The 15,000-nt window shown below is 39.7% G+C and overlaps 1 protein-coding gene across 1 annotated transcript in view; it reads left to right on the forward strand.

The window, feature by feature from the left end:
* plxna1b (plexin A1b) overlaps nt 1-15,000 on the forward strand; it is a 156,478-nt gene that overhangs the window by 23,642 nt on the left and 117,836 nt on the right. The window contains exons 2-3 of the mRNA XM_081381179.1: nt 4,397-5,760; nt 10,370-10,552. Coding sequence (XP_081237305.1) covers nt 4,585-5,760; nt 10,370-10,552 — 1,359 coding nt within the window. The 5' untranslated portion in view covers nt 4,397-4,584. The remainder of the gene's footprint in view (nt 1-4,396; nt 5,761-10,369; nt 10,553-15,000) is intronic.

A 15,000-nucleotide genomic window follows, 5' to 3' on the forward strand; every position in this document is an offset into this window, starting at 1 on the left:
AGGCATTAAAGGGACGAGTGTAAACAACATCTGTTTATTCCCCTGCCTTATTTCAGGTATTACTACTGTAAATGCTCACATAGTTTTAGATTATAAATCTACTTATAATGTTTGAAGATGACCATTTAAATTTTTTATGATTTCACTGTGGTATTTTGGGGTAAATGTTATGCATACAGTTCATAATTGTTGGATTATGGTGTGCATTGATATATTCATGGAAGTAAAATAATGCCAAATGTTTTTGAAACAAAAAAGCTTCTTGAATTGCACTACTTGAAAAACCATGCTTGCATTTTAATGCGTTGTATTTTTAGGGCTTGCATTTTTACGAGCTGAAATTCAACATGGTTGTATATTTAAGCTGTGAATAATTCAATTCATAACATTTCACAAACGTTTTCATTATTAAAAAGTTAATAATCCATATTCACCTTTCCGATTTCACTTCCAAAATATACATTCTGTTTAAAAATATATAATATAGCCTAATATTCAACAGGCAGTTTTCGGTCCATTATATTTCGCTCTACAAATTCACTTATACAAATTCAGTGGTTCAGATTCGATTCATGCAATCCATATTTTTTTCAGTTAGTGCAAATTTAACAAGCGTTTTTGTTTCAAAAACATATTTGCCATTATTTTACTTCCATACCCCTCCATGCACAGGTCAGCGCTGTATCATCTGTGTTCTGCTGGATACACACACATGTTGAGTTTTGCATGCAGATCGTTTCTCTGAGGCTTATTTAGCATGTTAAATTAATGGGATAATGAGCTGTGAAATGACCGTGTCATTGCTGACTCGCCACTTCCTGTGAACTCGTGTTCGCCTTCCCATCCTCCATCGCTCACAGTTTAAAACATCACAAATGTCAAAGTGAAGAATCACCCAAATATTATGTATGAAAACACGTAATCCTAAATAGTGTATTGTATGCAGTGATAAGCCTTTTTAACTGTAGTTTTTAAACTTTAAACTTAGTTGTTTAAAGCCGTAAGTGCTGTCCAGTTAGTTCGTCACCCTGCGAATGTAAAGTCATGTAAAGCACATTACATGGGATTCAGGATCCACGGTTTGCTCCGTTCTGGCAAATACAGAACATAATTCAGAAATGCACATTGTGCACAAAATGCTTCTGGTATAGTACTTTCTTCTTCTATTTTATAAGTTTCTTATAGTTTGTGTCTGCTTTTTTCCCCACCTGAGACTACCTGAGTATATTGCTTCTGTGTGTGTCTTCAACACGTGAGCCGCATCTCGTCTTTTCCGGAGTGTATTCTGTGTGTATTCTCGCTCCAGATCTGAGAGGCGAGTTCTGTAATTGATATGCCACAAGTAATAAATCAGCCGTCCGCCTGCAAGCGCTCGCCATTATCTGAGGAGACGGGTTTAGAGGTCTGTCCGCAGTGTGTGTGTACGTGAATTTATGCTCTGTTTTCTAAAGCAGAAGGGTTGTGAGACGACTCGCTGAATAACGTGTCCTCGGGCAGCTGTGGGAAAAATGGAGGATGAATTGACTTCCATATTAACTGTCTCATGTTCCTCATGCTGAAATGTGCTCCAGCGTTTGTGTGTGGCGGGTGAATCTCACCAGGAACGTCTTTTGCCCAAAGCAAAAAAGCAAAAAAAGACATTTTATATGTTGCTTACAGTAAAATTAAGAATGAACCATTTTTTTGTTTTGCACTGCAAAGACATTTGTGCATTGCATTTCCATGGTGTTGTTGTTAATCTTGTGGTAGATGTGCCTACAGGTTCTAGGATTGTATTGTTTGCTCAGTAGTCTGTGGTTTTCTGGTAGGATGTGTGCGAACGGCTCATTTGACTGACACAAGTAGAAACTGATACCACTGATAACATTGAGCTAGGCTGAGATCTGTGATATAAACAAGGGCATCTATGATAACAGCACTATGCACACACAGATAAATATTCAGTGGCAGATTCAGGCACTTGCAGATTCATTGATTGGCGTCATTTAAGCGCTTACTGATGTCTGAAGTGCAGGTACTCGTGGGAAATTGGCGTATCTAAAAGTGGAAGATGAGAACACAAGATGAAAGAAAGCATTCAGGGATGTTAGGCAAGAATTTCTTTTATCTCTTGATGAGATTGATAATTCTCTTAAGATGTCGGTCCTTTCTGAGGCATTCTGGCTTACATTTTTTATCATTTAGCCTAAAGTTTCATTTTCATTCCCTTTCATTCTTAGACTTTATCTCTAAAATCACTACAAATACTTCCATTGCCAGATAGCAATATGAGGGGATACAGATGCAATTTGGTTTGATATTTACAGTTGACTCTGTCACGGCCGCACCGCTCAAATGAAGAGAAATGAGGTTTGGGAATCTACTACAGGTTTCTGCCTCTTTCTTTTTTTCTTTTGCTCTGGTTTGCACGCAAGTGCACACACAGTAACTCAGAGAGATCTTATGACTTCCCTTACAGTACAGTGGTGGTACCATAGTACAGTAATGGAAATTGCAGAGTACTGAATGGTTACCATATTGTGGTACTTAAAATAATACATAATGCTACTATGGCACATGTCCAAAAACATGGTAGTAGGATACATTTTTGATAGTTTTAAAGAGCCAACTGGCTCTACGTTTTATGGCTTCCTATAAAATGTATGAATACAGTAATAAAATAACCACTTGCTATTAGCCACTACTATCATAGAAATAAAAAATAACAGATTCTGAAAGCTTCTTTATGCTGTTTGAAGAAGAGCTATATTAATTTACTATGGTTTTACAGTAGTAATAGTGATTGTATGAACCATTTTGGGTTACACTGGTAATGCTATGGTTACTAATTGTATGGAAAAATAACAAAGTATTTGAAATTTCCTGTAAAAAATATGATAGTAGCTCATCTCTAAAATTGAATTTGAGTTAGTTTTGGTTGGTTGGTCCTCTGCTGATAGACAGAGGAATAATTTCCTTTCTCTGGTCCATTTTTGCGCATGTTTCTGGAGATCTGTGGAATGACGCCACTTCCCATCATCTCGTCCTTGGGGAATGATGGACAGATAAGAAGACCATCAGTTCACTGCAAACAGGAAAAAAGCAATGGAGATAAGAAATGGGCAAAGAAAAGGATAGAGAAAGGAAACCATTCCTCCTATTTTCCCTCTTCACTATCTCCTCTTTTTATTTCCTTTATCTTTCACAGTTTTCGCTTGCCTCCGGCTTTCTCCTGTTGCTGAGATTTTCCTGTTTTTGTAGTTCTGTCGTCTCATTTTATCCAGTGGAAATGGTGGTGAACTCAGATTGGTTTGTTTGGATTTATTTTCTGTCATCAGCACAATTGCAATTTGTTTTCCTAACAATTAATTTCCTAACAATTAACTTTTATCCCAAACAACTACAGGTGTAGTTTCTCTGGAGTAACCTGTGGTTTTAATGGTTGGTCACCCTTTTGAGTTTCCAGTCCAGATCTTAATTCACTGTGATATCAGTCCTGAGTTTGTTGATCTGTTGACTAAATGGCAACATCTAAACCAGGGCTGGATTTGAAGCCATTGCCCTGCAGAGTTTAGCTCAAACCCTGATCAAACACACCTTCCTGTCATTTTCTAGTAACTCCAAAGACCTTAATTAGCTTGTTCATGTGTCTTCTATCTGAACACTGGGCAGTGACTCTCCAGAACTGGATTTGAGGAGATCTGATCTAAACAGGACCTAGTTACTACAAATAATTGTATAGCATATTTTAGTGCTGTTTACCACAGTTTTCTCAATGGTCTGTCACCATTCTGAAAGAATTGTGGATCATATAATCATGGTGAACAGATATAATCGTTAAAATGCATATATGAATCATATATGCATAATGCATTGTGGAACTCTTAATGGTTTTATACTGAAATGTGTGTTCTCAGGGCTGTAAATTAGAATAGAAAAAGCTGTATGAATCATTTCATGTTGACTTGAAACAGGACAATGTAATTTTCTTGCCCTTGTAAAATTTAGAACAACTTCAAGCATTTCAGACCTCAAAGACTTTAGACTTGTTTGTTGTTCAGGGCCCTTTTAGAGGTACACCGTTATTTGCATACTTGATCTACACAAAGCTGCTGTCAGACACTTTGTGATGATGGATGTCTTGTGCCAGTGCTGAAGCGGGTCCAACTCTGCAGCTGTGGTGTTGAGATTATTTACAGTACATCTCTAATCCATCTTCACCCTCTGAGCTATCAGTCTTAGTAATTAAAAGTTGACACGGTTCGCCTCATTCGACCACGGTTCTAAATGATTGGTTGCAAACTGAAAGATATTGTCTTGACTCTCTTTCCCCACTGTTTGACTTTGAGAAATGATGCATAATGAATCAGATATGTTACATTTGCACTCCATAATGTGTATTTTTTTTGCCCTGCAGGATTCCCGGACGAGGAACTGAGGTGGATGTTGGAGTGGATGACGGTTGTGTGAGAAGGCAAGGAAGCATTGAATCAATAAGGCTTGTCCTGCCTTCCTTTCTTATTTGTTGAGTTCGTTTAAAAGTCCCAGATTGAAGACTAATAGCGTGGATCACCGCAGCTTTCACTTGTGAGGACCAGCGCAAATATGTGGCCTCAGCAGGGGCCGCAATGCATTATTAGCCCAAGGACTGTAATGCTCCTTGGGCTGCTGACAATCTGCATTTCCCCCCACCTTTCTGGAGGAGCACCAGAGCCATTTAAGTCCTTCTTGCCCCCTGAATGGGGTCTGACGCATTTAGCCATCCATAACAAGACAGGAGATGTTTACGTTGGTGCAGTAAACTGGATCTACAAGCTCTCTAGCAACTTGACCAAGTTGAGGAGTCATGAGACGGGTCCAGTAGTAGACAATGAGAAATGCTATCCACCTCCGAGTGTACAGTTATGCCCCCATGACCTTTCCCCAAATAGTAATGTGAACAAACTGCTGCTAATAGACTATCCCCAAAACAGACTCATTGCTTGTGGAAGCACCTCACAAGGCATCTGTCAGTTTCTGCGCCTGGATAACCTTTTCAAGCTTGGCGAGCCACAACACCGCAAGGAACACTACCTCTCCAGCGTCGTTGAGTCGGGAACCATGTCCGGCGTCATCATCTCTGAGGGTGATATCAGCAAGCTTTTCATTGGGACGCCCATCGATGGGAAATCGGAGTACTTCCCAACACTTTCCAGCCGTAAGTTGATGGCCAATGAGGAAGATGCTGACATGTTCAGCTTTGTCCACCAGGACGAGTTTGTCTCATCGCAGCTGAAGATCCCGTCAGATACACTTTCCAAATTCCCGGCGTTTGACATCTACTACATATACAGCTTTAGCAGTGAGCAGTTTGTCTACTACTTGACCTTGCAGCTGGATACCCAACTAACTTCTCCTGATGCCAGCGGGGAACAGTTCTTCACCTCTAAGATCGTCCGACTCTGTATCGATGATCCCAGGTTCTATTCCTACGTGGAGTTCCCAATCGGATGCACCAAAGATGGTGTAGAGTATCGGCTGATCCAGGACGCCTACTTGAGCAAACCCGGAAGGCAACTTGCAAACTCTTTGGGAGTGTCTGAGCAAGAGGACATATTGTTTACGGTCTTCTCCCAAGGCCAGAAGAACCGAGCCAAACCCCCAAAAGAGTCAGCACTCTGCCTGTTCACGCTAACCAAAATAAAGGAGAAGATCAAGGAAAGGATTCAATCGTGCTATAGAGGAGAGGGCAGGCTGTCTTTGCCCTGGCTACTCAACAAGGAGCTACCATGCATCAACTCGGTAAGTCTCTGATGGCAGGCCATTAAGACACACTGCATGGCTATGACGATTGATTTGTTGGGTTGGATGAATGGGTGTGCTTCAGTAATGTCCTCTGCTAGAGTTCAGCTTCCATTATCTTGGTGCAAAGGGTGATTGTGATTAGATATAAGTGGAGAAATTGTATATCAGACTAGGGTCGTACGGGTAGGACAACTGGGAACTTTGAGGAGTGGCCTAGTAAAGTCCTCTATAGAAGTGTTTCTCAACTCCAGTCCTGGAGACCCACCTACTAGAATGCTTTAGATGTCTTACTACCTGATTTAACTCATCATATTCCTAGGAGCAGATTTACTAAACAGGGCAAATTAGTGTGAGAGCGCAATTCCAAAACAGCACTGATGGGTTCTGCACGTGATCTTCTGACAACGTGCAAATTAAAGTACACAGATGCAGTCAGATCATTTCTATAATGACCAACGCAATCTACCAGGTAGCGTCTGGTTTAAGACATGCTTTCGGGCGGTAAATAATGGCGTAAACACCAGTACATTGGCGAGCACAAACCTTAGTAAATCACCTTGCGTGATTCATTTAAATACTCTCCTCCCATAAATTTTGTGCCTGAAAGGCAAACTCCTACAAATGCAAATGCATTAAGGTAAGCCGCAAAAATAACTGTCTCCACGCCTTTTCAGCATTATTTTTTCACTGTGTGTCTTTAGTAAGTCCTGACAGTACTTTTTTAACGCCAAAAGAGGGTTTGCGCTGGCGCAAGCTGTTAGTAAATCTGGCCCCTAGTGTGTTTGAATATGGAGGCATCTAAAACATTCTGTGAGGTTGTTGGGACTGGAGTTGAGAAACACTGCTCTTTAGTAGAGTCTTCTTATTGGGCTGGGATGCAAATTTAAGAACGACACTGGACAAGACTACAGTGCAACTATTGTCAAGTACCTCGACTACACTATTAGCTTGTGTCTAACTTCATTAAAACGTTGTAGAATATAAATATCACAAGCACTCTTCCTGTCACCCACCTCCTGTTTCCTTTTGCGTCCGTTCTCTCTTGCTGTCTTTCTCCCAAGTGCTTCCATTATTCAGTCAGACAGGAACATCATTAGGGGAGTTGAGTAAATTTCATGAGTTGCTCTCTCGCTCATGCTTTCTAATTCATTTAGCGAGGCTTGATCCCATCTACTCTGCCATCACGGTCCTCTGGGACCAGGGCTTGCTTTTCGTCCTCTCGTTCGCTCACTCTTAATCTCTCTCTCCTCATTCGTCTCTTTTCGTCTCACTCGCTCTGTCTTTCTTGGGGCTTTCAATGGCAAAGAATGGCTTTCATTTAACCAAGCACTCAGAGATAAAGATCCCCATTTTTATTTTTCTGACTCGTTCCAAATCGGTTTGATCTTTTTCCCTTTCTTTATATTTAAAGTCTATCTGTAGCTCTAAGCGGGTGGATTAATAGAGAATGAAAGACGTTTTGGGGAAGCAAAACTGATACAGAGTGGCTGAACGTGTGACGTCTAAATACTTCAGCACTAGAAACCGTTCAAGACTCTTAAAACTCTCTCAAAACTCAAGTTATTTATTATTATTTTTTACACTTTCAGGATTTATAGAGTCAAAATAAATTATAATAGGCTCTTCACACTGTGCTGACCACTGACTTAATGTATTTTTATCTTGTCTTATTTTTAATCATGGATAAACCTGGCCTTTATACAACTGACCCCAAATTTCAGTGTGAAACAATTAGAGAACATCCAAGATGGTTGACTAGTCATCCAACAACTAACTAGGCAATTAGTGATGTTGATCAGTGAGTTACATTTGTTTTAAATGGAGGCTCATATGACAAATAATTATTGCCCAGTGAGTCCAAAAGTTGAATTTGAAGTACTTAAACCTGCATCCAAAATGTGTAGGCCTATAGGGTGTTTTTTGGAGCCTTTCTTAACATATTCAATTTAAAATCAGGGTTTATGCTAGTTTAGAACAAATCTAAATGGATTTTAAATTGCAATCTAAATGGAAATCAAAGTTTCTGCTTATCTTTGGTGCAGTCCATGGTGAATTTTTTTTTTAAATAATGCTTAAAAATATTGTTTCCAAATAAATGTTCTTTTAATTTGATATAATCTATCAGATTAAAAACGTATTACGGTTTTTGAAACCACAAGACAAATAAATTTGACAACGTGACATTAATTCTTTATTATTGTGGTTGTTGGCATCCTGCCTGTCAGAGATTGAGTACACTGCTAATTAACCTATTTACTGCCGTCTGTCTGACAGAAACACCTGTGGGCTCTTACTCACAGAAACACAGAAATCAGCCGTTTAAACCTCATCAGAACAGAATGTTGAAAATCTAGTGCTGCTTGAATGATTCACACTGATCCGATCAGGGCAGTGCGTTTAATAACTCGTTTAACGCATGAAATTGTTAGAATGTAGTTTACATAGTCACATGTGTCTCTCTCTCTGTCTGGAATGTGGTGTGTTGAGTTTGGTTTCGCCTCTGCCCTGGGCAGACACATAATCAGCAGTCTGAAAACCACACACACACACACACACACACACACACACACACACACACACACACACACACACTGTGAGTTATGTTTGTGTGTGTTTTTTTGGTTTGTCAACCTGTTTAGTCCTGTATTAGTTTTCACCTCACTAGTAAAGTGTGAATGTGTGTTTGTGTGTGTGAGAGAATGTAATTACTTCAGCACACACACTTTTGAGTGAATGTAATGCTCATCTTCTCTGCGTGACCCATGAGGATTGAGAGAATACTGCATCACATCAGCATCAGTCAAGTGTGAAATAGCAGTGTGACTCGAGCTCTGTTTCAGGCAGAATAAGGTCTTTGTGTCATGAACACCTGAGATGCATCATACATTACCATTCAAAAGTTTGGAGTCTGTAAGATGTGTTGTTGAAGAAATAATTCAGCATAATTCAACATTAAATGAACCACAGTAAAGGCATTTATAATGCTATAAAATATTGCTATTTACAACAATGATAAATAATAATCATAAATATTTCTTGAGCATCGAATCATCATATTAGAATGATTTCTGAAGGATCATGTGACACTGAAGACTGGAGTAATGATGCTGATAATTCAGCTTTGATCACATGGTAGATCATAGGATCACAGTTTATCATATATTCACATAGAAAACAGCTAAATTTTAGATTTTATTAATATTTCATAGTATTACTGCCTTTACTGTATTTTTGGTCAAATAAATAAACCTTGGTGAGCAGACACTTCTTTTTTAAAAACATAAAATAAATCCTTCAAACTGCAAACATTTGGAATGGTAGAGCATCGCTTTAGAGAAGACAGACCCATAATGCATTGCATCAAACTTGGTAAAAATCTCTCCAGTACCAATTTCCATTTATTTTTTGTGTTCTGGGGTTTTCACAGGGATTTGCCTTTATGCTAATAGTTAAAAGTCTGACTACACAAGACTGATATTTAAATAAGCTCAGCTCATGATGGCATAAATATGGTGAATTAAATTACTTTTGATGTTTTCAAAGCCATAAATCCTCCAGCCAGGCTGTGTGTGTGTGTGTGTGTGTGTGTGTGTGTGTGTGTGTGTGTGTGTGTGTGTCTGAAGTGTGACTGCTAGACATCAGGTTTTTAGCTCAGAGGAGAAAAAGTGAGTTTGCTAAGTGAATTGATGCCCATCATCCTCTTCTTTTCTTCTGTTTCCTTTCTTCCTGCTGTGAGGTAGAGACTCTTCTGGATGGATTAAGACAGAAAGAAAAACAAAGAGAAAAGGGGAGGTGAAGAGAGAAAAGACAGAGAGAAAGAAAGAAAGGTTATTGATGTGTGCCTGGGCGGCTTTAGAGGACACACACACACACACACACACACACACACACACACACACACACACACACACACACACACACACACACACACACACACACACACACACACACACACACACACACACTTAGCTTTCTGAATGAGCACATACCACAGACTATTGTTTATATATAAAGCAAAGTCTAACCTAAACTCTAACCCTAGGTAGATATATAATTCTTAAAGTCTACAGCTCTAAAGTATGGCAAGTTAGCCAAATATATTTAACCTTTTATTCGAAAGCTTTTTTCGAAATACGGGGTGGAGAATGTATGGAATTTTGTGAATGGATGACATTCACATTCTGTGGAATTATCAGTGCTTTCATTGGAGTTCTGTGGGCGCAGAAACAGAGTTCTCTCTCTCTCTCTCTCTCTCTCTCTCTCTCTCTCTCTCTCTTTCTCTCTCGAAAATAACAGGATGAGTACATTGGTTTTATAAGTATTGTATATATGTATCAGCCTTTTCTCACTCACTAACTTTCGTGTCCTTATGTCACCTTTCCAGGGTTTCCTGCAATACAGTGACCTTGCTTTCCCGTTTTGGCATCCATGTAATAATAAATGACCTTAACTGCTGTGTGTGTTTGTGAGTGTGTGTGTGTGTGTGTGTGTGTGTGTGTGTGTGACATCCGCTGATACTGTTTTTAGGAAAACCCACCCATACCCAGTCATTGACCCTTTTGGCGGAGTCTCTTTCTCTAACTCTCTCTCTGTTCCTCTGTTTCAGCCTCTCCAGATCGATGATAATTTCTGCGGGCAGGATTTTAACCAGCCTCTAGGGGGCACCAGCACCATCGAGGGCTCTCCCCTCTTCATCGACAAAGATGACGGAATGACTTCAGTCGCTGCGTACGATTATCGCGGGAACACGGTGGTCTTCGCAGGAACACGCAACGGCCGATTGAAGAAGGTAAGAGACGAGGTTAGATTTGATTTTTTTTGTTCTCCTAACACAGTGTGGAATGGAAGAAGGGAGTTTGAAGACGTTTATGATGCAACTCTTGGTGTTTTCTGTTGTAAATTTGCTACGATGAGGAAAAAAAATTGGGTTATAAGAAATGGACACCATTAACCAAATCAAAACTGGCCCGGTTTAGTTTCTTAATGCATGTTCTTGGTCATATTGTGAATGATTTATTGGTGCAAATTATTCTAAAGAAAAAGAAAATTGCTCAATTTTCTCGTTATTATTCAGTGTTTAATGCTGATTAGATACAGGTGTTGTGCTTGGGAATGTTTGTAACTGTTCATTACCTACAAATAGCCAAGTGTTTTAAACAGTCTAGATGTGTTAAGAAGAGATTTGGAGAGGATTGTTGCGCTGTGGTTCTCATGCATTGTTTATAGTTGATCGTTTCTACTGTTCTGGTTTAGGCATTGATGAGCTGCGGAAAGTGGTTTATCAAACCTCCGACATCAACCACTGATGTTGACGTATAATTTGCATGTTTTCACGCTATATCGGCTGATATTTGAATTATCGGCACCGGCCAATTGAGGACTATTTCAATCGAGCACTCTTTGTAATGCGTTCTCCACTAGATTAATTACTTATGCTTGTGTTATTCTCATTTTTTAGGTCTTTTGTTGGTGTTTTAGATGCTTGAGGAACTGTGCGAATTAGCTGAAGTGTTCAAAAGTAAATGGGAGTTTTGTAACATGACTTATTTTTGCTGTTTTGTGGTGTGAATGTGTAGTAGTATGCATCAGGTGTGTCTGTGTGTGTGTGTGTGTGTGTGTGTGTGTGTGTGTGTGTGTGTATGATGAGCTCAGAATTCATTGTGTGTGTGAGAGTGTGTGTGTGTGAATGAGTGTGTTAGAGGCTCGCAGGAGTGTAAGGACTCACTGGAGCATCACATGATGGATTCACTGAGATGTGAAATGGAGGACAGACTCTGTCCATCCCTGAGAGATGGACTGAAGATGTGAATGAAATATCCAGCAGCTTTATGTGATGTGTGTGTGACAGTCAGGCACTGAAGTGCTCTTATCATACAACGTCTTTCATTTTTGTTACTTTCAGGTTCTTCTGTTTGTAGCATTTAGACCCATTTCACATTTAAATGGAATGGAAAGTATAAAAACTAAAAACTAAGGCTCTGGTATTAATACGCGTTTTGGTCGATCGGATCACAAGTAGGTTCTAAATACAGGTGTAAAACATTTTGAGCTTGTCTACTTTTGACCACTTCCAGATGTAGAAGAAAACACATTCAACCGGATTGATCTCGTAATGTAAACGCTCATGTGGTCGAACGTGTTCAAACAGCCACTAAAGATCGTCTTCTCTCCTTCTACTGATCTAATGCGTGAACATTATTGGGAAGAGCGCTAGCCAGATGGGTTTTAAACTTTGTCAGCTGAAGACCCAAGTTTGGTTTGAAGATGAAAAACGTACCCAGCACAATGTTCTCTTTCCATTCCTGATTTCTAACACACACTCACAGCGTTCGGCTGATCTTGAGGCTTCAGGGCAGAAACTAAAGCTGATGCTCACCGTGTGTTTTTCCGTCATGAGTTTATTTTGAGCATTATATCAAAAGATCTGAAAAAACACAAACATTCAACCGCCCACAGACCCTCCCCTCGAAGAAATCAGGACAGAAGTGGTTACTCCGTTACAAGTGAAAGTTTTAAAGACATATTTTTTCTTAAGTAAAAATACAGAAGTACTTGCTTTTAAAAGTAAATTTCCTTTTTTTATGTCAAAGCATTGTTTTATTGTTGTATGTACGCTGTGCCATCATCCACATGCACCATTCACCAGAAATTAAAAGAAAATATAGCTGCAAGCAGCAGTTAGCGGGGTTCAAGCATTTAAGACCTTCATGCCAACTATGCTGTTGGGCTCTAGGCCGAACCGAAATGTTGGCCTGAAACTATAAAATATCCATGTTGGAGAATACGCAAATTCTATAAATCTATAGTACCAGTGCACCCTAATTCTTTAAAAAAAATAATGGCTTTAAACATGTTTCTTCAAAATCAGTTGTTCTCTATATCTACACAGTTTTGTGAAGTTTCTACGTCGTGCACACAATATATAGACATGTTACTCACAATGGGCCATAACAGAAATATATTAAAAAAATTATCTGCTAAATGGTTTCATCGATTGAAATTCTTTTGACAACTTTTTGCCATGAGGGTCCCTAGATGATGCATGTGAAGGTTCGAGCAAATCGGACAAACGGTCAATGAGGAGTGCGAAAAAGTAGAGTTTTCAAATAATCTCAAATATTCAACAAATTATTTGATTTGACAGCAGTAGTTCTTGAGACAAAGTTGTTCAGTATGAGGAGATCTATCAAATGATATGTATATTGTGTGGATGTGTGAAACACCACATGATTACTGAGACATAAAACTCGTTAGTGCCAACTAGTGGCCGATTTCTTTCAAAATTCTGACCGACCTCTAGGGCCATGAGTCGAACATGCCCACCAAGTTTTGTTCTGATAGGCCTCGGTTAACCTTGTCTGATAGGTGCTCAAATTTCACGGGCTAATGGCGGCCATGTTTTTCGAGATAAGCCAACGTCCTCATAGACCTGGACAAAGACACTGCATACCAATTTTCAAGTCAATCGGACTAACGTACTTCATTTCTGTCCACCTCGGCTGTTTTTTCTGGATCATTTAAAATAAGAGTTTAGTTAGTCAGTCCTAACCAGACACAACGACATCAAGCAATTCTATGCATTTCCTTCCGTTTAAATTCTTGAGAGATCGTCTTTACGGCGAGACCGTTTTCTTTAGCTCCACATATTAAACATCAATGCGATGTTGTTTTTCCACCTGGTTAGTGCTATTTTAGATGTTGGGGTGTGTGTGGAGGTGGTAAACCTGGATTAATCCTGATCTAAAGCGTCTGGGCACCAGTAACCCGTCTTGAGCTCTTCCCGTCTGGGTTTGCCTCGCTAGACCATTCAGTCTGGTCAAATCAACAACAGATGGACGAGCGAACAGGGACACACACACACACACACACACACACACACACACACACACACACACACACACACACACACACACACACACACACACACACACACACTGCGGTCTGAACTCACAGTAAAGCCCTCTCTCTCTCTGAGTGATAATGTTGTTAATTATGGCTCCTCCGTTGAGCTTATTCTGGCCTTGAGTGTCAATAGCGTGTGTGTGTGTGTGTGTGTGTGTGTGTGTGTGTGTGTGTTTGTCCTCGTTTACGACAGACCCTGAACTCAGTGTCAAATATAAAGCAAAACTATTCTAAATGATTTTGACAGAACTGATGCACATTGAGGTTTAGCATCTGATGACACAGAGTTCATTTGAGCTGTTTTTAGAAGTTAAAGTTGCTGTAAGCTCTGGATTGACCCACTGACCTCTTGACCTCTGTGACCTCAACAGATGACAGTTTATTGAGACACTTGATCTCTCGCTCTCGCTCTCTCGCTCTCTCGCTCTCGCTCTCTCTCTCTCTCTCTCTCTCTCTCTCTCTCGCTCTCTCTCTCTCTCTCTCTCTCTCTCTCTCTCTCTCTCTCTCTCTCTCTCTCTCTCTCTCTCTCTCTCTCTCTCTCTCTCTCTCTCTCTCTCTCTCTCTCTCTCTCTCTCTCTCTCTCTCTCTCTCTCTCTCTCTCTCTCTCTCTCTCTCTCTCTCTCTATCTTTCTGGGCTTAGTGATATACATTTAAATGTGACGACACCAGCACTTCCCTCTAGCATTTTGAGCGCTGTTTAACGGATCCGTAAACGCCTCTGATTGGCTATTGTGTTCATGCACTCAACACACAGTCAAACCTAAATGTATTCAGACACCTTCAACATTTCTCACATTATCACAGTTTATTCGCGATAGTTTAGAAAATGGTAATAAAATATGACAATTTCACTGGTTTTGTCCGTCCTTCTGTTAGACTGTCTCACACATGAATTATGTTGAATATCTGTCAGCTGTTAAATTTAACTACACAATTAGATGATACCAGTTTAGCTCAACCAATCACCAAGCAATGCTTCATTTTGTTCAGTCTGTGTGTAAAAGAGCATTAGCAATTAAAGACAAAACACACTTCAGCAAAACATGATCAGCTCAAAGTGTCTGAATCATTTTTGGTCCCAAATTTGTATAATTTTACTGTTATTCAACAGTATGAAGATTTTTTGCTCTCCTCGCTTCCATAAATCAACTATAGAGTCCTGCACACACTAGTAAAAAAATATCAAAAATCATATCGGGTGTCTGAATAATTTTTGGTTTGACTGTCTGTGATTGGCCGCAACACTCGCTCACTCTTTATAATAATGTGGTTGAATACTTGCAAAATTTAAATCACTGTTATTAGTGCCAGTTATGACTTCTATTCCTCATATTG

The sequence above is a fragment of the Scardinius erythrophthalmus genome (genome assembly GCF_964197995.2).
Source record: "Scardinius erythrophthalmus genome assembly, chromosome: 12".
In the NCBI taxonomy this organism is placed as follows: Eukaryota; Metazoa; Chordata; class Actinopteri; order Cypriniformes; family Leuciscidae; genus Scardinius; species Scardinius erythrophthalmus.